Below are 27541 nucleotides of genomic sequence, written 5' to 3' on the forward strand. Positions count from 1 at the left end.
ATCTGGTATTCTATTTTCGTCCCTGAAGCTACACACAGCTGTTAAAACTGAAGGTATAGTCCAAGCAAAGAAGGTACAGTCCAAGCAAAACTGTTGCATTGTGTCAAATGCCTTCCCAGAATAATTTTTCCCATGACATACAATTTGTTTTTATAAATGTGTAGTTACGTATGTGCTATTTTTAAATTTACAAATGTTTTTAAACAATTTGCACAATTTCCTTACTAAGAGAGATTATACAAAATTATGAGGGCAAGTTTAGCATTACATGTATAGCTCTATATAAAAGGGTACAGTGGCAGTGTTAATACAGCGTACATCGTGCACCTTCTTGTCTCAATTCATTGTTGTCACAAGTAACTGAGTATTTAAAATATTCAAATAATTCAGTATTTTGTTTGTCATCCTTCTGAACTTAATACACAATAACAGGTTTTATTTTGCCCACTATAGCATAGCAAGCTTACAGTTTCAAGAATAATCAGTGTAAGAGAAGCCTGACAGCGCTACCTTAAACGATACACAAAACGTACTAGGAGTCTTAGAATGCTGGGGTGCTAAAAAGGTATTTTGTAATTTTTAAAGCTCACTCATACTTCTGTGCTTGGACAAAAAGCAAAATTTTCAAACTCATGGGAATTAAAAACTTTTATCACAAAACAGTTCTATGAAAAAAATAACTTTCACTTCTACATCCAGACACTAATGGTTATGTTACAGCAAATCTGCATTTTGGCTGGATGGGGAAGGTACTGTAACCCTTCACCAGGAACATGTTAGATATAGGTCTTCTGTATGAATTTTCAGTAAGGCTTCTACTAATACTCCAGAAATAACAGCTACCTTTTTATTAGATGTTCTGGCTCTTCCTGCATGCTACCTTACTGTAATAACTAATAGAACTTACGGTGATGATTCCAGTATGATGCTATTAGCCTGGGTGGAAGACGGAGATCTGTGATTTACAAATACTTCACTTGGGGATGTGTGAACTACATGGTCCACTAAATGTCCAACTGATGAGGGTCGTAACCGTGCTCCTTCTTGAGTGAAGGCAGAGTTGCGACTAAGAGGGAAAGCACAGCAGTGCAATGTGAAAAGAATATTATTAGTCTGCATTTCTTACACTACTACAAAGGAATATTAAAAATATTTATTTACACTTAGTGCAAGCATATGTTCATCTACACATTTTTATTAAATAAGGTTTCAAAAATCACTGAAAGAATTATGTTGTCAGATCAACATTCTATGCATTGTTTTCCTTTTTAAAGTGTTCAAAATTGATTTTCATAAACTCTAAATGGCTATTTTTTTAATTATTTTTTATTGAAGAAGCCTGAAAGCATGATGGCCCAATGAACAAGGTACTGAACTGACAGTCCAGTCAATGAGAAGAAAAATTAATCCCCAAGAAACAAAAATCTGGGTCTGTTCATGGCAGAACTTAATCTGAACATTTTATCCTCTGCATCTTTTCCTACAAAGATCATAAGCTTTGCACTGTGAGACTTATTTCTGTGACCCAAAATTTTCCCATGTATAAAACTAGAACAGTGACATTAGCACCTTTCTTAAAATGCTTTAAAAGGTACATGATTAAGTTATATTATGCTATGCACATAAATGTATTATAAAATTAATTTTACAATAATTTTTAAATGCTACAGATATTTACAGCAACAGTCTTTTGAATAATATGCTGTAGTGCCAAAGAATCTTAAAACCTTCTGGTTTATGCAATCCAAAATTGGGTAATACTGATTCTTAAGCCATTGTCAGCATGCAGAAAAAAACTGGTTATTTCCCCAAAGAAATCAGGAATGAGTTTTCACTAACTATAAACATAAAGTTCTATCATGTGGGAAGAGTGAGCTTTGAAAGGAAACGCAGAAAAAATGAGGGGAATAAATCCGCAAGGATTTCTGATTGAGTAACTTACCCAGTGTTTTAGGAAGTGGTATTAACCAGAATAAATTATTTCAAAAATATCACAGAGATTTTATTACCAGTTTTTTCTTAGACAATAAATAAGCTAGTTTTAACTGCTCAAGAAAACTCAAGCTCTCAAATTTAGGGTAGCATGCTACAGCTTGCACTTCTTACAGGTTGAGTGAGAAGTACCTAAAATTCACCCCCAAATAGTTTCTCTTATCTGGAGCTAAATGTTCCATAGAACCACTCAGCACGTAATTTGTCAAGTTATTTGTCTCTGTAACGCATTAATCCTTTTATTATACAGACAGGTCATTCACATTAGAGGTAGACAGTTACTTCTAGAGAGAGAAGATTGGACACTACTTACTGATTTGGGGTTCCAGGTGGAGACCGTGATGGCAGGCTTTGTGTTTCCAACCTATCATCAGACAGTGAATTCCTACTTACTACTTCCCAGTCCATCCCACTCATTAATTTCCGTGCCAAGGGTTTACTGGGGGATCTAGAAGAAGAAAATAAAATGACTAACCAAAAATTTTATGAGCAAATACAAAGTTGCCTCATACAAATACATAAAATTCACCACAATTAAACTGATGTTCTATCACAGACAACCAAATTATATGAAAAAAAAGGAGACAGAATTATGCAAAACTATTTACATGGGCAGTTCTTTATTTTCTCAATATATTGTACTTAATTTCCTGTGCTCTGTACAAGAATGTCAAAGGAATACAGTCATGAAATACTGTTGGCTGGGAGGAAGACAGACAAGATGGAAAGGGAACCCACTGAACTCAATCTCAAATTGAATCTCAATCTCAAAGAGAATCCGATTCAAACAAAACAGTCATTAAGAGGTCTGAACTTGGAAATAAAACAGAAGACAAGCAAACAAACAAAAAAAGCACAACCCCCCCCCAACCCTCTAAGTAACACTATTCAGCCATTTCAGGAAAAATAAAGCAGTGCAAACATCAGCCCCAAAAAATGTCCCAAAGACTCTGAAGAACTAGAAGTGGGGTAGTCATCAACATGACAATGTAGCTCCTGAGTTTTGTTTACTCATCAGGGATTTTCATATAGGTGACAGGCTTTCTTCCAGAACATGTTTTGCTACCTGTATGGCAGATGCAATCATTCTATTTACACTTCTTTGCGGGTAACCAAACTTCATTTAGTTCTGCGCCATAAAAGTCCCTCAAGTTAAAGGTCATATCACCAAATTTTTTATACAAAAGTAACAGCATTTTCTATTTGTTGCGCCTTCCTGATGTTGAGGAAACTTTTTCTTCTCATTCTTGAGTAATCCCAGGATACTTACAATCCCCTTCTGCTCTTTTACCTATTTCTTAAGCACAAATGAGACCATACTTGCAATCCCTCATAAAATACTTTATTTCTCTTTTATAGTAGAAATCATCAAATGAATCATCGAAGAATTGTGGTTGCTTTTTTTGTAGCATCACATTGGATGGTTCAGTCATCCTGCAACTAAACATACCCAGACTTTTGCTGTTTGTTTTCAACTGAAAATTCTTTATCCAACAACAAAATATCTTTTAAATAATCCTTAACTGGCGGGTGTATTTTGTGTTACCAGGCTTTTACTCCTACTACTTTAATGGTGCTACATAGTTAAAGCTTCTCCACCACCATTACCCAACCCTCTCTTGTTCCAGTGAAACCACAATTTCATCAGTCTTTTATGATATGACCATTTAATTCCAATTTGCCTTTATATTCTATCACTACACTCTACTGTCATGATTTCACCCTGGCCAGCAACTTGGGACCACACAGCTGCTTGCTTGCTCACACCCTGAAATGGCATGAGGAGAACTGAGAAAAAAGGTAAAACCTCTTTACATAGGTACTTAAGTCCTACTGATGTCAGCAGTGTTTGATACTAAAGGAGGGGTGGTCAGTGTGTGGAGAGTTTATTTCTGGTTTTGCACTCCTAAACAGTTCTGAACATGTACTTTCTGCTTTGCTACCCTAAAGTCTTACTAACTAACAGCTGACAAATTTCAGACAGTTAAGCAAAGCGGGCTGTTCTAAATACTACTGTTTCAAGTCTTACTACATGCAGAGAAAAAAAATCTGACAGCATAGTGATATTTGAAAACAGGGAAAATAATTATTTCATTCCTGAAGAAAAAACACACGTGTTTTCTTCATTGTATTTAAGCAGTATTAATTTGATTCAAAAAGTAATTAGCTTGATATCATGTCAATTAAAACAACACTTCAATTTCTGTAATTTGCTTCAGATTGGAGCATCTCAAACTAATCTATTTGTCTTCCCAAACATAGCAAATTTGAGCAGTTCTGAACAGGTGAAACAATAAGAAACCTGCAGATCTGAACCGTATGTCTAATGTTATCTGTTCATTCTTCTCTTATTAATCAAAGTTATCATTAGCTAGACTTTGCTGACAGCAGGCTTACAGCCAGCAGGTTAGCACTAAGAGCCAGCTCTGCCAAGAGGTGGATTCTAACTAACCAAAGAAAGGGCTGAGGGAAAAATGCAGAGGAACATAATATATCCAGTGCTAAACTGGGTAAATACAGGTGTGCAGGTACAGTATTTTCTGACAGGCATACAGAACCTTCAGTGAATAAGCAACAACTATAATACAGGAAAGTTGGTGTGTCTATGTATATATATATTATTTTTAAAGCGCAACAGTGAAAGGGCACTATTCTTGCCTGTATAAACCAAATTAAATTACAGAAAGATATATATATATATATAGAGAGAGAGAGAGAGAGAGGAGGGGAAAAAATCCAAGTTTTTCCAAAAATTCATCTCTGACTGCTTCAAAAAGCCCCTACTGCACTGTATCTTAACTGATAGTTTATAACTACGTTTTTGAAAACTTCCTCTATCTACGCAACAAATGAACATAACTCTAAAAGGAGAAAGGCACCTTCTTCTCCATCAAAAAAAAACCAATGTTAAGAAAACTCACCTTTTTCTGTGGGTAGGGTCTGAAAACAACAGCTTACCACCATGCTAAACAGCTGCAGCACTTATCAGCAAAGGTTCGTTTCAATTATTTTATTAACAGCTCTAACCTCAGAGTCCCACCCACACGTTTGTTGCCTCCATTTCCTGTCTTTGCAGAAATTTCAAAGAAAAAATTACCACACTGCAGCATCAAACTTCTCAGTGCTGTGGCTTTTTGATACTCATCCTCCTGCCAGTACTTCTAAATCTAACAGTAAGTTATTTCTCACTGTAATTTAAGATTTGTTGTGAAATATTCCAGCAAATCTCTCCTGTTACTGCTAATTCTTTACAATATTCAAATAGCTTTCTCATGCCAGAATACAGCTGAGGAGATGGGAAGGGGGAAGTAAGCCATAAAAAACTTTCAAAATCCTTCTACAAAGTCTGAAATTCTGAAGTCCATGTTTGTCTGCTCAGTCTGGATGCTTGTACAGTACCTCAGCACACAGCACTGCTTTTAACAAAGTAAACTCAGATTCAGTTTCTGGTGTACCTGCAGAGACATTCCTAAATACGCTGGAAGAAGTCTTATCTATCTGAGTAGGGACAGAGGCTTTACCTGCCCCCAAAATCAAAAACAGTCTTACAAGCTGCAATACTATAGCAAGCGCGCACACACACACACACACACACACACACACACACACACACACAAAACCCAAGTAGAAGGGATGAAATCACATAATGCAATTTAAAAAAGGCATGGCAAATTATACTATCTCGGCTACAGTACACAAAAGCTTTCAAAGACAGAATTTGGTTTTGTGTCCTGCAAGTGCTAAATTCTCGCAGGAGCTGGGAAAGAAAGAGGAAAAGTTTGGAAATACAGGTGGGAATCTTCTAAATCACTTCTGCCCCAGAAAGAAAGATAACCTGGAGCCACAGCCTAGCTTTGTATTTTGACAAAGGGCACAGGGATGTGTTTCTCAGCAAACCTCAAAACTACTGTTTCAAACCAAGAGACTGAAACTACACAAATCTGCAGGGACATCACAAATTACATATGCAATTTAAAGCAACTGAGGAACTACTTAATTAACCTGAATAAATGGTTGAAGCAAGACTGCATTTTTGGAAATAGAGATTGTAATTTAATGATAGGGAGTTCGCAAATACAACAACAGAGATACCTACTCACTATCATACGATGCTTAAACTACCTTCCAGTACACACCATCAGAATTGAACAGAACTAAAATACTTTGCAAGGACTTTAAGAGCAAACAATGGTCTTTAAGAAATCTCTCAATTTATGACTTGATTGAACTTCTTGCACTTTTATTATCTGTTTTCACTTTTGGTACGCTCCTGAGAATTCTCATGGGTCTTCTCGGGTTGTGAGGATCTCACAATAAACGAGGCCAAGAGAATAGCTGCAATAAGGATTAAAAAAAAACCAACCAAAAAACTAAACAACCACGGCAACTGTCTTCTAAATGCTGAAGTTATTGCTGCATGAAGATTAATAAAACAGCATCTACAAAATGTATCAAATCTATTACGGACTATCCATTTTTAAAAATTAAAGTGTTTTTATAGATTGGAAGTAAAGAAATCCATGAATACAACTTCACCTAATTTTAAAGTAAAGTCCCAAGGACAGAGCTAAGCCTGCTAAATTATAGGTTATAACTGCTTGTTTTATTCAAATGGCTGTTAAGAAATTTTATTTCCATGTCTGATGCTGTCTGTGTTCTGCTCAGTGTGAAAGGATCGTTACTTTTGGCAATCACCATTTCCCAACTTAGAACAAACAGGTAACTCAAATAACATCTCGATATAACTGTGTTATTTTCTTACAGTGAAATGATTAAAGAGTTTGCTTGCTTAGACAGTATTAGTTCAATAAGGCAGTTTCTAGTTAAATAATGATAAGAAAAGAATGTAAATCTGGACAGCTCTAGAAAAAAAACAAAATACTGACACCATTTTTTTTCTTAACTGATCTTGAACACATCTTTTGACGTGGGAATAATAAAAGCAACTGTTAAGTACTTAGGTTTTTTTCCTGTGTTCACTTAATTCTCAAGACTGACCTGACTGTAATGCTAGCATGCTCTGACTTCACAGCAAAAGGCAACCAATACCTAGGCGAACTTTCAAAATCAACCAAAAGGAGTGGCTTGTCTGTTGAACTCAATGACTTTGTCTGAGAAAGACACACTGAGAAAGGGAAAGGAAGGTCCCAGAAACAAAACCCACATTATACCTGGAAAACGTTAAAAAGCTAAACTTGTTCTCTGTACAAATACAAAAGGGCTAACATCTGCTCAGTATTTCAGATTGGAATGTAAATGTTTAGAAGACCAAGAACAAAACAGCATGTTCTTAGATTAAGCTTCTTGAACCACATAATGTTCTAGGAACATCTTATGTTTCAAGTTTCTTCACCTTTAAAAATACTAGGAGTCTTTAAAATTGAAAAGCCATTAATTGCACACCGTGCTGGGGAGGACAGAGGACGCATGATGTATTGAAAGTTTTTTAAGGTGTGTATTTATGGCATACACCATAAATTCCAGCTCACTGATGTACACGTATATACCTCAGACATTTATCAGACATTAACATTCATAAAAAACTCAAAAGGTGAGGAGAATGCTTTAATCTAAAAAGCAACATTGGAAAATAAAATTACTGAGGACAGAAAAGCCAAGTATTTTTTTAACTAAAAAAAAACCCCAAAGACTTGAAAAAATATCAGAGCAGTTCTAGACATGGTCTTCAATTTAATCCAGAATATATTTTATAAAATACAAGTGACCCTGGCACCACTTGTTCAGCTCTGATGCAAAGGGAAGAGTGCCATCTACTGAAGAAGAGTTTTTAAAATTATAAACATATTCCTCAAAACCACGTATTGGCTCTCCTCCACCCTACTTACTTGTGGGGAATTGCCAAGTTCAGAGTGCAACACGGAAAATGGCTTTTAGTTGATTCATAACAGTAATTTAAATAAATGTCTGTTGTCATAGTGCTGAGACTTCTGAGTACTAAAAATGTCGCCCCAAGTAAAAATTTAAGCAGGTTCCCAAAGTAAATTAAGTAAAAAATAATTCTACAGCACACAGAACAAATTGGTCTTATAAAATCTACCTGCTGAAAAACAGTTCACAGCACTTCTGCCCCCACATCCTTCTAATATGGAGCTAAGTATCTACAGTGTGCCTAGCTGAAAACTCGAATTATGTTACATTGTACATGGGGAAAGAAAGCAAGGGGGACACCACAACACAGGAAATCAAGGCTAAATTCACCAATGATCTGAAAAACAGTGTTTGCAGGTACTTGAGAAAGGTTGGTGGACTTGTTACTAAGTCTGTCAGCATAAATTTCAACTCCAGAGTTCCTTAAGAGGTAACTATGTTAAAAGACATAAAGATCACAGCAAAAATATAAGCATAAAAAAAGGACAGAGCACGCTCCCTCCTCAGAAGGATTCTTTCTATTAGTGATCAGAGCAGACTGCCAAACTGGTGCAGCAGCAGTTTCACTTTTGAATACTGCATCGTAAGTTCTGAACGAAGAACTAAATCTATGTCTTGACTGCTTTCCTGTAATCACTAAACCCCTCAGGAATCTTAAACAAAGTGAAGTAATAGATTCTATGATTAGCCAACTACTCTGCAACAGAACACCTTCAGAAGCAGCTCACTCTCAAATTTTTCATAGTGAAATATCTCACTGGGACTTCAGCAATAATGCTGTTCTCACCAAGTGAGACACTCACAGTACCTTATTCTAAAGGAAGTATATGTGGACAGTTGTAAGCTGTTATCAGGGATAACACATACCCATTAACTCAGTATTTTAATGGATGAGTTAAAGAGACTATTCTTTGCAGTAAAGACAGCACAAAAAGGGCTAGTACATGTAAGAACAAAATACGCAGATTGATGGCTACTCTGAAAGAGTAAATATTAAAGAATACCCTTATTAACTTTTTCCATTATAAGATTCCCCCCAGTTTCTGGCTGCCTCATAAAGACACCATCCCATTTCAAAATTAAACTCCTTAATATGGTTAAGTCAAGCCACCAGCAACAGGTGACAGCAGTTACTCTTTATTTTATATTTTTGCACACAGAAAACAGTGATCCCATAACACCTAAAAATACACAAACAGGAGACTTACTGATCCTGTACAAATGTAAATTGCTTACCTTGCAAATACCCTATCTTTGTTTGCTCTTTCTTTACCATACTGCACAGACTGGACCTCTGTTCTCCCACTGGAAAACAAAACCAAACCAAACCACTAAATATAACAAATTTAGGATAACATTTTATTCCTTAAAATTGAAACATCTCTACCAAAAAAAACCCAACCAACCCAAAAAAAACCCAAAACAAAACAAAACCCAAATTCTATTTCAGTTATGCTCAAGCAATTATGCCAGTAATTCAGTACAATGTAACTGTAGAAAGCATTTGGTAAAAGTGGACATCTTCTTTCCTATTATAGTGTAACTGTAACAAAGACCAATTAATTTCAGGCATAACATAAAGCTTTCTCTTCTCTTCCTTTTTCTTCTTATCCAAAGCAGTAAGAAAGTCCTGCTTGGATCTTTGGATAATACTATGATCTTTCCTGTTACAGTCACAATCAAAAGTTACAGCACCCCCTCTGTACTTTTCCAGAACTACTCCCTGAATTGCTAATAATTTAGTCACTACTTAGTTCAGCAAAATACCATGAAGAAATTTGATAATAAGCACATCAGGCTTGTATTCTTCTACACAACTTGTCAAAACCAAGATTAGATCTTGGAACTTGCTGACTTTTCAGATAAGAGCAGATGTCTTGTGTCAAATCAAAGATCCTTTATAATATTTCATAATTTCTGTTTTATAAAAAAAAAGGGTTTTTTTTGGTGGGGTTTTTTTTTTTTTTTGAGTGTCTATCAGCAGTTAAGAACTGGGGGCAAGATACCAGCAAATCTCCCTCTTGCAGTCACTTCCCCATTTATAAATTCTGACCAAGGCAGAGAGTCAGAAAACATATGTCCTAAAATGATACTGATGCTTTAAACTGTTCCTTACAGGAACATTCACACAATGAAATGAACGAATAATTAGCTATTTTCATATTCATATTACAGAACTACTGGATGTGTGAAGGCTGGAGAAATTTGCCAACTGGAATCTCACAAAATTCAGTGAAGGGAAATGTAACAACCTGCAGCTGGAAGAGGAGAAATAATCCAACACAGAGGCTGAGGGCCAACTGGCTTGAAAGCAGGTTTACTCAACACAGGTAAGGCCACATGTGGAGTATTGTGTTGAGTTCTAGGTTTCCCCAAGTCAAGCAAAAGGCCACATAGACAATTGATGGTCCAGAACAACTGGCTTATGTGGGCTGTTCACCCTCAGGAAAAGACCACTTGGGGATCAAATGAGTGTGTATAAACGCCTGAAGAGGGAAATAAAAAAATACAGCCAGACTCTTTTCAAAGGGCCCAGAAACAGGACAGGAAGCAATGTCACAAACTGAATTACGGGATACACCACTTAAGCAGGGGGTGGGGGGTGGGGAGAGGAGGGAAATAACGAAATGATGATAACAACAACATGCCCAAACCCCCTCAAAAAACCTACAACCAACCCCTTTTTTATGGTGAAGGTTGTTAAACACTCGATCAGGTTGCTTAGAGATAGTGCAGTCTCCATTCTTCGAGATAGTTAAAACCTGTCTGGACACAGTCTAAGGCAACCTGCTGTAGTGGACCCTGTTTGAACACAGCATTACACTAGACAGGGTCCAGAGCTGCCCTCCAACCTCTACCATGTTGTGAGCCTAAGAAATGCCTTTTTTCAAAACTGCTGCCTCCTAACTTCCCGGTGTTACACATTTTTAACCCTGACAAGCAGTAAGCCATCTGTATTTTCCCCTATTCCATTCCAATAACTTTAACATTGTATTTGCCTTTCTCTAACAGCTACTAATAACTGATTTAATGTTTTTAGAGAATTATGAAGCTCCAAGACAGTAATAACTTGCTTCTAACTGATGCTCCTCCTCTTTTCTCCCCTGGTGTAGATTATTTTTCGGTTTTGGACACTGAACTTCACCTACCATCTTACTGCCTACTCACCCCTCATTGCGACATACCACCGAAACTTTTGACAGTCAACTTCAGCTTTTACTACAAAGCCCTGTATCGCTTCAGTGGTAACTTCCCTTTGTTGTGAAGAAGGGACCTACTTCTTTTCCATCTAGTTAAAACAGTTCACAGTTGCTAACATACAATAAAACTCTTCATGTTTTGGCAGTTCCAGTATTTGGTGAGGAATAGTTTTCGAGCCACTTTGAAAATCCAAGCACAGTGTACAAAAGTCAGATTTTCTCATCAGTAGCCTTCTTGATCCCTCCTGGAAGCTTTTTAGAATTGTTGCATTAGAATCTTTTATTCCAGTGGATATAATAGAATATGTAACACGTTTAATAATTTAACCTTTCATGTCTTTGATTTCTTTCAGAACTGGAGATAATTCAGTCTAGCCCTGGCAGTTTAGTATTTTATTAGTTGGTTTTAATCATAGAAATGTTGGCTAGAAGTCTCTATTCCAATCTCTTGCTAACAGTAGGACATGTCTGGCCATGGCTTTGTCTATACAAGTTTTGAAACCCTCCAAAAATAGAGATTCCACAGCCCCTCTGGGTAACTTGTTACAGTAATGCACTATCCTCCAAGAAATCAAAACCCCAAAAACGTTTCCAGCTACAACCTTCCAGGTGAAATTTGTGGCTGTTGCCCCTTGTTTTACCACCTGCCATTGCCAGCACAAGTTTGTCTGCACCATTTCTGACACTGCCCCTGAAGTAGCGTTAGCTACTCTTGCTTTTCCCCTTAGCTTCCTCTTTGCCAGGTTAAACAAACCCGGTGCCCTTAACCTCTCCTTGTGTGACAGTTACTGCTATTATGCTGCCTCCAAACAACCTCTCAAACTACTTTCAGAAATTCTAGCCTTTTGGCTGCTTCATTAACTTTAATGACCTTCTTCATTTTTATGCAGTTTCCCTTTCATCTTACATTAACATAAGTTGAATGTCATCATCAAAGAGCTTTTCTGTAATAGTAACCACAATGATTCAAATTCAAAGTCTTTAAAGAAATTAAAAAGCTCCCCTAAATTCACTACAGCAACATTGAATCAAGTCTCAAATACTGTTCAGGATCACAGAATGCCGTTTCTCAAACGAGTGCTGTGAATGCTGGTCAAAAGCACAGATGGCATAAAAATTTAGCCACTGAATTACTTTCCTCTTTATATATTTATGCAATTCACAAGTGTAACAGAAATAGTCTGTTATTGTGTTTTCTAGCTTTTCATCATCTCTCTTCATACGTCACAGACACTGTTGCCATTCTGGATGGATGATTAGTACTAGTTCCATTATTCTCTACTTCTGGCACAATTTAAGCCATTGGCATGCTGCATGACTTGCAGAGACAGCTAACTCAGTTACTGAACTGAGATTATTTTATTTTTTTTTTATAAAAAGCGTAAAACACTAAAACCCAGCACCACCCATTCCATCATTAGAATAAAAATTATACTTGGGGATTATAGTTACTCCACAGCATTCTTTGCACCTCCAAGCTTTTTGCATATTAAGTTAACCCTTAAAAAGTTACAAACTTCATCTTTATTTACTAAACTTCTGGCTTTGGTGCAGAAAATATATGTCTTTTGTTTTTACCTAGTTTCTATTTGTATGCATCTAGCTTAAGTGGGCTTTACTTGTATAAGCTTCTTTTCCTCGATTTCTGTTTGACCTTTATTTAGGTCTGGTTTGTTGCTCTTGCTGTGCACAAGATCTGAGATCCATCAATTTTCAAGAACACCAGGTCAAAGACTCTGAATTTCTGAGACATTTTTAAGATAAATATAACCCAGCAGCTAAGCAGGCGAAAGCAGCCTGTGAGACAATCTCAGAGTACTAACTCCATAACAACCCCCAATAATACAATAATTATATTTTCAAGATAGCCTAGAGAATTACTGACAACATTTGAAACTTAGGCCAGCAGGGGAAGGGGGCAGTTGCAGGATTCAAAACCTACTTCAATTATGACACCTCTTCATACAGATTCTAAATTATTCCCTATGTTCATCAATGAGTTGCCTGTTCTCTTATGTTCTTTTGCATGTATTTCAAATTAGCACTTACCAGTACCGGAACTTGGAACCCAAAGTGAAATAATGTGCAAAAAAGTTCTTCTGAGGGGGGAGTGGTCTGTCCAAACGGAAGAATGTGTGATGCTCCACACAAGCTTTCCACAAATTCTTACATGCGCGGTAATTCACCATATTGAATCCCAGTAATGTTTCTCTAGATTCATGCTAAAAATGAGAAAAATTTGTCAGATAAAAATTATTCCAGTTACTTTTGAAATTAAGATAGATACTGTTAGATTTGAGTTATTTTAATTTTTTTTTTACATTATGGTTTTTGAGGTGTTTCTCTACTTTTATATTAATTTTATGGATTAAAAACCCTTTAAAAATACCTCTTAAGTATTTTTAAGATTACAAACCCTCTAAACATACGTTCTTTAAATGAATATTTTTTTTTTAAATGAGCCTGCTAAAAGGTTAACAGTCAGTTTAGTGATACTGAAATAAATAGATGGAAAGAAATGGCCCCAAAAGGCAGGACCCAAGCTGCATTAAAACATTTCTCTGATTAAAGAACTCTGAAGCAACATGCTTCCCTGGTTCAAGATTCCCGAAGTTAAGGTGAGGAACTACCATGCACATGTGCCAATTACAAATGGGGACCAGGTACTGATCTTGAGAGCAACTGATGTTCACACTTCTAAATGATTAATTCAATTCCTGGTAAAGCAAAGAAGCAAAAATGCAAGACAAGCTAAGCTATTCTGCCTGTTGAGGGAGCTTGATTACAATCTTTGTAGGTCAAAAAACACCATCAGCACTCTGCTTTCTCTTCACTGTACTAAATCCTTCCCAGCATTCAGCACACCTTAGCTGTTTTCACTTAGCAGTAACTCCTTTTCCAAGTTACACATTTGCTGGTCTGCTCATCTTTAGATCTGCTGAAATAATAGGCACAGACCTGCAACTCTTCTCCCAGTGTTGTATTTGGGAAGTCCTCATGACCAATAGCTAAGAACACCACTGTATTTTCAGCTGCATGATGAAGGGTAAACAATAAAATGGATTTAAAAAGTAAACAGCAAGTCCTAAGTATCTATTGGTGAAATTCAAGAAATTATATCCAAGAAACTAAAACCTGATACTTTATTTCAACTTACAAAAATGTGCTACATTCTCTTAATTTCCAAGTATTGACAGCTGTTCCCTGTATTTTCTAGACATGTTAATAAAACAAATTAAATACATTACCTATTCAGTTAGAAAAGGCTTCATGAACAAAGTAAATGTACAATAATATAAACAAGATACACTGCTATTCTGCAAGAGACCAAATAACTATGTAAAATTATGAACTGCCTCATCTGGATCCAGTAAAGGATGAACCAGCTCAGATGTTAAGTTCCAACAGGAAGTTCTCATGATGTAGCAAATTTTAATGCTCTGTCAGCCTTTTACACTGCTCGAAAAGAGAAACTGACACATTATATGAGCTGATGATCATACATTTTCATGTCACTCAAAGCATTATAATTATGGGAAAAATAAAATACCCTGCTGTTCCCCCTATTTTGTATTCCAGAGAAGGAGCTGATCTGATTCTCATGGCACAATCTGATCACTAGATCAGGCATGAAGCATGAAGGAGGAGCTGGTATCATGATGAGAAGGAGCTGCAGCTAGATCAGCTTAATTGTAATGCGAAACAGCACTTTCACAGGAACTTGGCATGTTAGAGCTTTAAAGGTACTTCAACAATAGTTCTATTCATAGCTTTTAAGGCTTTCATTGCAGTGCAGAGAGAAGTGTTTCTCAGACCCTACCCTTCATCTCAATTACAGCTAGGAATCCATTTTTAAGCTACAGAACAGTATAAGATATTGGCTCTAAGTGCACCCATCCTTCTCCTGTCCACACCTGCAGCTTCTGTAATACCCAAACGTTAAGTCTAGCACTTGAAAATTAATCTTTGCTGCTGACTCTGGAGTGCAAGTCCTGGCTCTACTGCTGTATTGTAGCTGGATTTAGCATAAGATTGCCACTGTTTTTCTTGAAAATCGTAGGCTTGAAACAATGAGAGGTCAGCATAAGACCCCAAGGCAACATTCATAATGTCCATGCACTTCAGCCAAAAGCACACAAAATAACAGGATGGTTATACTGCATCCTATGAGAATGTTTTTATGGCACAAGACTCCAGGAAGATGCTGAATGCTCTGTATGGCAATGACATACAGGTATTTCAAGGTCTTAGGTCTGCTGAGACAGTATTAGAAGACAACCTCAGGGAGTTACAGTTGGATTCTGCTCTGAAATTACTGTCTTACTAACTGTGTCCATGGTTCCTATTAGAGAGAGGAAAACAGTCTGCTTACTATAAAGAGGGAGAAGAGTGAAGCAGTTGGAACTGCAGCCCAGAAAGCCAACCATATGCAGGCTGCCAGAAAAGCAGTGTGGCCAGCAGGCAGAAGGAGGTAATTCTCACTGACTCCATTCTTGTGAGACCCCACCTGCAGTACTGCATCCAGTTCTGGGGCCCTCAAAATAAGAACAATGTGGACCTATCAGACTGAGTCCAGAGGATGGCCATGAAGATGATCAGAGGGCTGGAGCTCATCTCCTGTGACAACTGGCTCAGAGTTGGGCTTGTTCAGCCTAAAAAAAGAGAAGGCTCCAGGGATACCTAATAGCAGCCAGTACCTAAAGGGGGCCTACAAGAAAGCTGCAGAGGGACTTTTTACAGGGATGTGTAGTGACAGGACAAGGGGGAATTGCTTTAAACTGAAAGAAGGTAGATTTAGACTAGATAAGTGGAAGAAATTCTTCACTATGAGCATGGTGAGACACTGGAACAGAGTGCCCGGAGAAGCTGTAGCTGTCTCATCCTTGGCAGTGCTCAAGGCCAGGTTGGGACAGGGCTCTGAGTAACCTGGTCGAGTGAAGGTGTCCCTGCCCATAACAGAGGGGTTGGAACTAGATGATCTTTAAGGTCCCGTCCAACCCAAGCCATTCCACGATTCTCTGGAACAGGGGATTCAGAGCAGACCTCTTACTGGTCAGGTCAGAAACTGGGCTGAAAAACATACTCTTCTAGGGGGTCTGTTTCACTTTGCCTAAGCAAAGAAAAACCCCAGAACAAAGCAAAAATTCCCTACCCCATCTCAGAGAGAGACAAAATGACCTGCAATTTATAAACGGCAGATGCACCAGAGACTCTAGATATTGCACAAGTAGTGGAAAAAAGTCCTGTGGAAGCTTAAATTCAATGCAGATTATACCAACAGTATCTGCTCTTCACAAAAAAAAAACCCAAAAACCAAACAACAAAACACACCAAAAAAAAAAAAAAAAAAAGACAGAAACTTCAATAGGATTAGGCAACAATCAACAAGGCATCTAAAAAATGCCAGTGTTACTTAAGATCAAGTATGTACTTGGGCAGATAAGCCCATATATCACCTTGTGATTCCAGCCCAATTTCTTTCTAAAAGTCAGTAAGAAGAAAAAATTCTAAGCCCAAACTTCAGATATATAACCTATTTTATTTTTTTATATATATAAATAAACAAATAGAAATATTTGACCACTCACTGAAACCAAGTCTTGGTTATGGACAATATATATGATATGGTTCTCAAATAATTTTGCAGTGGACATCTGAGCTCTAAAAGAGCAGAAGATAATGTTGAACAGCTTATCTGGCTGTCAAAGAATCAAGACCACTACAGTATGCTGGACAGCGTTATATAGTTTGATGCTATTTATATTACAACAGCTCAGTATACAACTAACCAAAACCAGAGAATCTTATCGAAATATCTAGAAAAATTAAACTACTGAATTATTCTCAAGCAGCTTCAAAGCATGGAAGGGAAGCAGCATATGGAACTGGAAGAATAAACAAAAATATGGTGAAAAAAATCCTGCCACTAAAATGACGGCTCAGAGACCTTCTAATGTTGGATGAAGAAGTCACACATGAAACATTCTTTTCCCTCCACAAAATCATAAACAAACAATGGAAAGAAAACTTACTCCACTGGATGCATGCTCCAGCTATATAACTGTCAGAATATATAACCAGCTTCCATTCAAGATTACATTAAGCTACTAGTGGAAAATGACTGACGTTAGACTGCACCATCTGACTTCAAGTGATTTATTTAAACACAGATATAATCTATTAAAAGTAGGCAAATAATTCTTTACTTATGTTGATGCCTCTAAGCAATGCCAAATCAGGGAATAAAATTAATAGGTGATTAAAAGATAAGGCACTTGCACTTTGGAGGACAGTTGGAATTAAAAGCTCTCAACGCTCATTAACAGTATTCGAAAAATACCTGGTTAGGACTATTTAAAAGTGCATGTAGCCCAGTTTGGAAAAAATAAATAAATAAAAAAAATACTGGCGAATTCCTCTCTCAAGTCCACTAATTTAATACCCTACAGCATCTCAGCTTTGCATCTGAATAAATATGGTTATTCAGCTGTAGAATTTGGTATATATTTACACAAAACTTCAAAACACATCATCAGCATACCATGAATATATTTTCACTGCCACATCGGTGCTTTTAAGTATACAGTCAAAGCACTAGACCAGAGCTATTTTACATACCAAATGTGCAATCACTGAGTCACTTCACCTAGTTTCTTCTGCCTAAAGAGAGTCATTTAGGCTTCCTTTATTGTTAATGGGTGTGAAAGCACAAGTAAGCATATACCACCAGAGAACAACTTATTCCACTGTAAAACATACTTGCAATTCATGCAAGATGTTCCACCCTTTCCATGTGCCAGGTTACTACAGAGGAAGTCTAATGACTAGCTTTAGTGAGATAATTATCACGAAAGAAACTATGTTCTTTTAACTTAACTGAAGCTGAGTATAGGTGAGCTGAATCTTATCCTACAAGTCCACGCAGGGAAAACAGCTCTGGAAATAATTTTAATATAAGGTTTGATTAAATACTTAGTTTAGGTATGATTTCTTTGGAAGCCAAATTTAAGCTTTGATCTCATGATATTCATGCCTCGGAATGAATGAAAATTAAGTTCTTGCCATCAGTTTTCATCTGGTACATAGAGTTTTAAGGGAAGCAGTGCAAGTTTTTTATTTTTTGGCTTCGATAAGATGCCTCAGAAGAGAAATTATAGTAGTTATATTTACTACATTCTGCTGCAAGTAGCGATATGCAGAGTATTAAAAAGCAACAGAAAAAGGATTAGAAAATTATCTTTATATCACATTTGATTATATGCAGATTTTTTTTTTCTGCAGAAAACAAGAGAAAACACTTAAGTACTGTACCAAATCCAATTTTTTTCTACGTATCTTAATCTTCAAGGTCCTGAACATTGATACTACAGGCTTTTCCTCAAGTTCTGATTTAGAGAACAACTGCAGTTCATAGTTTCTGAATTCCAAATAAAAGCCCACATTCTTATCTCAGGTCTAAATACAACATTCCTGCAACTGTAATGGAAGTTACACACACTGGTATCAAGACAAAATTTGACCTCTGGTCTTTCAGAGATCAGTTTACCTTTGAGAACTAGCGTACAGCTCCTATAGGGTAATAAGAAATACCTGTGTCTCTACAATGAACTATTCCCTCCACCCTTCTGTATCATCACCTTTCTTTCTTTTCCTTACATTTACAAGTACTCCCATTTATTTAATGTAATATCCAAAATTCATTTCTTTCTACACAGAATTACTTCAAAATCCTCTAACTCATCTGATTCTACTCCTCAACTGATAGCTCCTCACACTATTCCAAGGCACACACATTAAACCTCTACTTCTAACTAATTCAGAACAAGGTGTCTGCATGTGACCAGGTAGTTCCATTTGTGAAAACTGTAAACTCCTGGGCCTCATTCTAAAGAATCTGCTTTTAAGGGATACATCTGACTCCTATTTTCAATACCAGTACTAGTCACCAGCCTGATCTAACAGGTATTTCCTCCTTACCTTTTTCTTATTTGACCATATTGTCTCTAAATCTGGAATAGTCCTATAGTACTCAGGATGTATTTCTGCCTAGAATACACCTTTTTTATCTAGTCAGTAAGTCTGCATTTCAGGTCTTCAAATTCTTTAAGCTGTAAGAAAACCTTCTAACTAATCTGATGAGTTAATCACATAGTCATATTTTTAATTAATTTCTCCATCTTTTCACAGTGATACGACTGTACTGGGTTTAGACTAATCTCTTGGAGGCATGGAACAATCCATTTCTTGCCGAATTAAATGTGCAGTGGTCCTGTGGTACTTCACAGGGTAGCAAACACACACCACAAGCAGTGAAACATACACATTCTTCGCACAAAGCTTCGACTTTTTCCCAAAACTTAGAAGTAAGCATAAAAAAATGCCATATGTAATGTAAAACTGCACAGGCTTTCTTACCTCTTCTGTTTAAATATAAGTAACACTGCCAACTTGTATTACTAAATCTGAATAATGCAAATCAGCATGTTTTAATGAAACATTTTCTTACAAGCACATGCACAACTGAAGCAGCATTAAGAATTACCTTTAGTTTTAATTTGGTTTCTTCCGGAATTTAAATTTAACGCTGATTTACTTTCAACCTTTTCAATGTTTGTCCCATATAAGCAAGTTACATTTCCTGTATACAAATGTAAAACTAAACATATCTAAAATATAAGGCAAATGAAATGGAAAAAAGTCATATGAAGCACTTTAATGGTCCACTTGAGAACTGAAATAGCCAGAAGGTTGGTGAAACTGAACTTTTAATAGCAGATAAGGGCAAGAATCAACATAGTATCAGCCAGTATAATGCAGGCATGTGGTATGGAGTGATTTCATTGCTCTCATTTTTTGTGATATTTAAAGCAGTACTCACCAATTCTTTCCTAAGTTGAATAAAAAACTGCTTGCACTTAAAAGAAATTTTTACAATCTTCAACCTAAATGAAAAATAAAACCACAGTATTTAAACACTTAATATACTGAGTCATGGTTAAAGGCTTAAATACACCTACTGAAAATACACTTTCTAGAGAGAACAGATTTCATTTAATTTCCAAAGACAAAAAATTAAATATCAACGATTACATAAAATAGCTTGTGTAATCTGAAATTTATAAGCCCTATATTTAAGTCATTTATCAAACTCCTTTATTTCCATCCTAAACCCAAGACAGTTGCTAATTTAAATATCTTTTCCCAGTTCCAAAGAGCTATTCTATCCCTAGGTCATTCCAACCAGATGTTCTCTCTTCTGAGACCGCTTTCATTATCCTTTAAAATACAAAAAAAAATACTTTCAACTTCACATGATTCCTGAAAAACGTTCTTTCTCTAGGTTCTTATATGTCTTTAAATATAACCAGAACTTGTTTTAGTAAAATAGCTAAGACAGGATAAAAGCATGGAGATAAGGACTTGCAATCTTGGTATTTATCAAGTTAAAAACAAAGGAAAAAAATTAATCACACTATAAGGAGGAAAAAAAACATTTAAAATATCACATGACAGGGAAAAATCAGCCTACAGATCTTCTAATCTTGTGGGTTATCTATAAACATGAGATGCTGACAGGAACTCCAGACAATTTTGCATAGTCACTGCAATGCTAGTTATGCTAAACGAGAAAAGACAGGCCATATTTCCATCACAATCTAATTGCATACTTTTTCAAAGAAATGAAATATTAAGATAATGCGCACCCTTTATTAAATATAGAGGAGTGTTATTTTGGTCACTCAAAGGAGATTTCGCTGACAATTGTCATGAAACTCAAAGCAAAAGAGAATCTGGATCACACAGCTACCTTGCAGGAAATTACACTGCAAACTCTTCAGGAGTTACAATCAACCTTTTAGAGAGCACATTTATACAGAGCACTCTTAGTAATCTGAACTGTAATCTGATGGTCCCTGTACTTGCAGCTATTATATGGGCTTTGGTAAAGCTACAAAAGAAAGAAAGAAAAGAAAAGAAAAACCACCACCACCAAAAGCCCCCCCCTCCAAAAAAAAAAACCAAGCCAAAAAAACCCTCAAAACAACAACAAAAAAAACAAACCCCAAAAAATCCAAACCAACCCCATAATTTAAAAAAAAAAAAAAAAAAAAAAACAGCACATCAGTGAAGATAGTGCTACAATTTTCATCATAAATTTATTAATGAAGTATATACAGGGCCATTAATAATGACTGGAATTATTACTTGCATATTAATCACCTTACTGAATAAAAAAACCTGGGGACTAGGAAGGATGAGAATCAAAACACTGACACCTAAGTTGGATATCTATATATAGAAATAGATATATAGAATCTTCTTAAGTAAAGCAAATGGCTACATTTTTCTCCAGGGGATTATTCAGAGAGGAACCTAACTTTGATGTTCTAATTCACTGAGAGGGTTTCTATCTCCAATAACATACAAGGAATCTGTGAATATCAGCCTTTATATTATGCTTATTAAAATCTTTTCCTATTTTTCTTTCCTAGTTTTGCCATTAGTTATAAAAAGAAAAAAAAAAAAAAGCAAGCAGTGCAGCAATTTTCTTAGTACCTCCTCTGACAAACAATCACTTAAGAATAATTAGGGATGAGTCCTAAATTTGCTGGATGGGATGAACACTAGTGACTAGGGACTAACGTTCCTGCCCATGGCAGGGAGAGATTGGAACCAGATGACCTTTAAGGCCCCTTCCAACGAAGGCAATTCTATGATTCTATGGTTATAGCAGTCCAACTGTGGAAATAAACAGAAAAAAAGATTTATGAGGCTATTTAGGCTGCAGTTAATCAGAAGTAGGTCATGATTAATTTTCCAAAATTTTTGAGTACAGAGCAATTAAAAGAGCATTTTAATATATACCTCTTCTGAAAACTGAGCTGCACATGCTCTTCAACATCTCAGATGTGCTTAGCATGCCAACAGAAAACCTGACAATAAATCAAAATTATTCTGTTTATAAAAACATATTGCTAACTTTCACTCTTTGTTTTCCCTCTTGTGCTAAAGATATAACTGCCTTTGATGATTTACAGACTCAGGGAGTATGATAAGGATGAAAGCTATACATACTGGTTTTTAATCTTACCCCACAATTTAGGCAGTGAGGTCAGCTGCCTTTTAAGCCTGAAAGCATCTGGAATGGACTCAAAGCTGTAACATGGGCAAATAAGGTCTAACTCAACCTGCAAAAGTCACTGTTCAAGTACAAAGAAATGATTCAGCAAAGCTGAATCTCAGCTATTTAAAAAAAATACAGCAGGTAATGGTGAGTTCATATGCACTGCTAATACCCTGCTAGTCATTAAATTAGAATATCCATACCCAGTCAAAGTAAACGCATGTCTGCGGGTGTTTTCTTTCTCCAACTCTTGGCAATGGTGCATATCCAAAGGAAAGGGTAAGAACAAGCAGGAATAAAAAAATATTTTCCTGGTATAATTTTCCAGTCACCTCAGACATTCTACATAATAAGATAAATCTTTTAAATGAAGAGATATGTAAAGGTCTTTATCTAAAGTGAAGACTGTACTCAAACACGTGGAAGGAGTCTCATGATATCTCACTAGGGACTTCACCAACCCTCCCACACTGGGAGGATGATAAGGCAGGACACAAGCAATCCAGCAAATTTATTGTCCAAGACTACTTTGATGCAGATTTTGGACTGGTCAGCTGGCAAAGATGCTCTTGGTAGCACAACTCACAAACAAAGAAGGACTGTCCAGACTTAGCAAACACAAACTTTGCCCCAGCAGCTGTGAGATGGTGAAACTAAAGATCCTGAGGGTGGTGAGGAGGGATGCAATAAACTAAATGACTGTGGAGTTCAGATGCCAGAAATTCCAGCTTGCTTAGAGCTTTAGTAGGTAAAATCCCTTGGAAGCTGCCTTTTGAGGCACAGGAACTGAGGAGAGATAGCCAATCTTAAAGGACAATCTTTTCAATCCAGAACAATCCCGACATGCTAGAAAATACTCCAGTATGTGAGGAGGCCAACCTGGATAAACTCTCAACTGCTGACTAGAACACAAAAGAAAGTGTACAGGATGTGGAAGCAGGATCAAATGACCAAGGAAGAACACAGAAGTACCACCTAGGCATTCAAGGATAAAACTAAGAAACCCAAAATTCAACTGCAGTTACAACTGGCAATGGATGTAAAAGGCAACAAAACTTTCAAAGTGTACACAGACCACAGAAGAGAGACAGAAGAAAGCCTTTCTCCACTGGTAAACAGGTGATCTAGTGATGAGGGAAAGGCTGAGGTACTCCATGCTTTTCAAAGGCAAGATCTACTCCCTGGATTCACAGGTCACTGTGCCTGGTAGCACAGTCTGGGGAAATGAGAAATTACCCACAATACAGGAAGATCAAATTAGGACACACTGGATACAAGGCAGTCTCTTGTTTTGCCTTACTCCTGCTTTGTCTCCCTCCTGTTTCATTTCTCTCCAGGATCATAAGGCCCATAATACACAATTTAGAGATAATATCAAATTAAGAGGGAGAGGATAAAGACATTTTACTCAATTCTTCTGAGCTATACAGTTAAACCTTTATTTCCTCTCACATACATGTGTGTCTATCCTCTCACTTGTCTCAAAACCCAGCTCAGGAGTACCGAAAAAGGGGTATCTAAACATTCACTGTAGCCATAAAGCACTGGGAAGACATTACACAGCTTCAGGTGCACGGGAGCAAGAGTAAATGGAAGTGAGAAGAAAAAGTATCAGTACTGGTATCACTGGTGCAGCTGCCTGCCTGTGGATAAAAGGGAAAGGTAATAGGTCTACTATTGAGCTATATTGCAAGAACTGACATTTCAGATTATTCCTCACAGAAAAAGAAAGCCTATAATAAGACAAGGGGGGGGGGGTGGTGGTGGTGGTGGTGTGGTTCTATTTTCTTTTTTATGCTGGTACTATAGCATTCACAGGAAGAAATTAATATCCTCATGTCAGCTGATATAGTTGAACACAAAGAAGAACTGTTTAAGTAATTACACACACACACAAAACCACACTAAGAATTTAGATCAGCATTCTTGGCATACAAACAATATGAAGCAGAGCTCACAGAAACCTCTAGCTTCCAGTAGGGGCATGTAGCTTAATTATGACTTATATTGTACGCACTCAGTAATTTACCGGTGTGTTTTATAGAACAGATTTCTACTATTACTGTTTTCCCAAAAATAACAGCAGTAAAAGCAGCCCGAATTAAAACCTTCCTGATTACCACAGTATTGCATTTATAAAGCAGCCTTAACCCAGAAACAGCTCTAACACTTCAGAACTCTTACAGATGAAAGGTATCTTTCTTATTATGTGTCACTAATACAAAGGCAGGTCTGCGTAGTACATTAGCTCCAGACTTCCAACTGCATGATCTAGTTTTAATTTATCCAGGTAACCATGGACACTGAAAATTTACATGCTCCATAATTGCCTCAGGCTTACTTTCCCTTGAATGCTTACAGGCAAATATTTATCATGTTCAGTTGTATCTGTCTGTGGATAACACGCTATGCCATAGCTTTTTTTTTAATTTCTCTCAAAAAATCTATTGAAATTTGACCATTCACACTGTCAACATGGTAAACCACAAAATACATAACATCCTACAACACTCAAGACTGAGCTTAGCACAGAAAACCAGAATGTTGCAGAAATTCCTTGGGTTGCAGGAAAGATCAAGACTGTGACTAACATCTTGCATCTCTGCAAGGGAACTTACTAAGTGAAAACAGGTCACTAGCTATAGGTAATGGATCTTACCCTGTGTTAACAGAAAACAAGCAAAACCCAAGGATTTCAACTGCCCATATCAGTTTGAACTCAAGAGAAAAGTTTTTCCAGTTTCAATTGTGGTAATCAATTTAATCTGTCTATACAAAGACTACAGACCAGCCAAGAACCTTAGAATTCTAAAGTCCAGGGCTGCACTGACCAAGCACACATGCCACTAGCAAATGAAAACGTAAAATGTTGCATTATTTTTCCAGAGTGAACAGCTTTTGTGCCTCATGAACTAAGGTCTATTTTGATAATTTCATATGGCTGACTTCGTCCACTCAGAATGCTGTTATAGCATACTCTACAACATACGTAATAAGTAAGGCTGTCAAAGTAGATTCCAAGGCAGACAAATGAAACCAAGGGAAGGTTACTTCTGAGGGAACTCAAAAAAAAAGCATTGGAGAAGGTAACACAACTTCTGTTGAGCACTACAGAACTTATAGTGCAGAACAGAATTTCTTTTAGATCTTTTCCCTTCTTATGTGTATAAATAAGAACAGGATCCCAACTTAAAAAGACTAATAACCAGAGTAATATATTTAAGGAGGATAACTCCTGTGTTTATAGAACAGCTTTAAAAATTATTTTAGCTACAAGAGAAATAAATTACAGCATTGGAATAAACACACTTTTTTTGGTCCTTATCATGAAAATGGTTATCTGTGGATAAAGAGATGACAATGTTCTGAATGCTCTACCTCAGTTATCCTCAAGTACCATACCTATATTAAAATTAACACACACAGTGCAACCAAGTGATATGTGACGAAACAGGTAAGAGTAATCACTTCCCAGGCTAGCATTTTTAAGATCAGTTGTCTCTTTAAAGACTGTGAGCTAGACCATAACACTGGCCCTGGCTATACAATAAATTAAACAAAGTATGCTTACAAACTCCTGAAGAAAAACTGTATTAAAATTCACTACAGTTTGCACCACAAACATTTAACAGCACAGCATGCAAAACAAGACAAAACCCCATCATAAAATTACCCATCACACAGCATAAGTTAAATCATTTCAACTTGATACACTACAATGAAGTTTCACTCTTTTCGTAAAGCATGTGATACTGACAATGGTAAAAATATATCTTGAGAAACACTAAACAAAAAATATTAGCTTGAACAGCTGTCCTTACCACTGAAAAGTGTTAATTCGTACTCTGTTCTTAAAAATTAGTATTCCACCTGACATCACTCCAATCATTATTTCATTGTTACTCTGATCCTTTAAAAGAAAAGAGAAAATTACTTGAAGAACAATATAAATGTTTGAAACCTCATATACATTCATACTCATCTCTCTCTCTAAATACATAATTACCATAGTACAACAGATCTCAATTAACATGGAAGGAAATATGTTTTAATAAGACAAGAAAGAATTATTCATTACTATTTAGGACAAGGCCGAATGTTTGCTCCGAGCTCCTTATACACTACCACAGAATTTTAATTTGTTAACTTAGATCTTTTGTCTCCCACCAACTTTGAATAAATACATAATATAGAGTATCCTAACAGTTCATTACAAACAACAGTACTAAGAGACTGGCTTCAGATTTGCTACACTAAAAGCAACCAGCAACTTAAAGTCCTACCTGAAATGAAATTGCAATCTCAGAACAGAGAGAGAAGAGATTCTAAAACAAACAATATTGTAAGCATATTTAAATAGCACATTTTTCCTGAAATATCTTTGTACTCTAATCAAACACCTGTTATAGATTTCTTTGTATGTGTATGATATTAGTAGGATATAGACAGCAGTGTGATTATAACTATAATAAAAAGTATCAGCTTTATATAACTGCAATCCATGTAACAGATCTACAGTGACAGATAAGTAACACAGCATGTGAAAACTGGAAAGTTCACAGCAACACAGCATGATGTGGGGTCCTGGGCAGGCCTACTGACACTTTTACGGAGCATGGAAGAATGGACAAGAGGAATGAAGGCACTCAGGGAGTGGGAGGATAATCGAGGAAAGGGAAGGCAGGAAAGAAGTCCGGGTAGTTCACCAACAGAAACAGATCCTCTTTGGAATAATTAATTTCAAATTCTATTACCTGTATCTTTAACCTTATGGAGTAGGACAAGAATATTTATAAAACAAAGGTGTCTTAGCTACTAAAACCCAAATATATTTAGATGCTTTGCAGAAATAGCACTATACTGACAGGTTAAGCTTGCTTGAGTCAAGACCTTGAGTGACTTGCTTTACCAGATGTAACTGATATTATATGAAATTATAGCACCTCACTTTATATTAACAGTTCATATTATATAAACTCAATGATTTATAATTTGGTTCTAATAGGAACAAAATTATAGCACCTCACTTTATTATTAACAGTACATATTATATAAACTCAATGATTTATAATTCGGTTCAAATAGGAACGAGATTAAGTATTTTTCAAAGCTGACAGAACTGTAAATACCAAAAGCACATTCAACAAGTACATATTTCTTATTCACCAGTAGCCAACAGAACTGGCATTCAGGTCAAAAACACTCAACCTGAATAACTATTCTATTCCAACCCTAACTATTCTATGATTCTATGAACATGTATATAACTAAGCCCTGATTTAAGCAAAGAAATACCTTCACTAGAGTGAAGCAGAAGCTACCAAAACAAGTAAAC

General features: G+C 36.5%; 1 protein-coding gene and 1 long non-coding RNA gene across 7 annotated transcripts in view; one reads left to right on the forward strand and one right to left on the reverse strand.

Moving 5' to 3' along the window:
• The window catches only part of PTPN4 (protein tyrosine phosphatase non-receptor type 4), a 112954-nt gene that overhangs the window by 26408 nt on the left and 59005 nt on the right, over window positions 1-27541 (reverse strand). For 4 of the 5 annotated variants that reach the window (XR_010610865.1, XM_065671503.1, XM_065671501.1 and 1 more), the window contains exons 10-16: window positions 26490-26531; window positions 26028-26116; window positions 19960-20023; window positions 13131-13303; window positions 9118-9186; window positions 2306-2440; window positions 908-1066 (exon numbers count right to left, since the gene is read on the reverse strand). Coding sequence is in view for 4 of the 5 variants with exons in the window: in XM_065671503.1 (XP_065527575.1) it covers window positions 908-1066; window positions 2306-2440; window positions 9118-9186; window positions 13131-13303; window positions 19960-20023; window positions 26028-26116; window positions 26490-26531 (731 nt within the window). In the remaining variant the exon portion in view is untranslated. The remainder of the gene's footprint in view (window positions 1-907; window positions 1067-2305; window positions 2441-9117; window positions 9187-13130; window positions 13304-19959; window positions 20024-26027; window positions 26117-26489; window positions 26532-27541) is intronic. The other variant, XM_065671504.1, reaches the window with a different exon arrangement.
• On the forward strand, window positions 5080-13414 carry LOC136010391 (uncharacterized). Of its 2 annotated transcripts, XR_010610866.1 has the most exons (4): window positions 5081-5165; window positions 6658-6711; window positions 10057-10211; window positions 10995-13414. It is a non-coding gene; the product is annotated as an uncharacterized LOC136010391 (long non-coding RNA). The 2 variants fall into 2 exon arrangements; XR_010610867.1 differs by lacking the exon at window positions 6658-6711 and having other exon boundaries at window positions 5080-5165.

This window comes from Lathamus discolor, chromosome 3 (genome assembly GCF_037157495.1).
Source record: "Lathamus discolor isolate bLatDis1 chromosome 3, bLatDis1.hap1, whole genome shotgun sequence".
Taxonomy (NCBI): domain Eukaryota; kingdom Metazoa; phylum Chordata; class Aves; order Psittaciformes; family Psittacidae; genus Lathamus; species Lathamus discolor.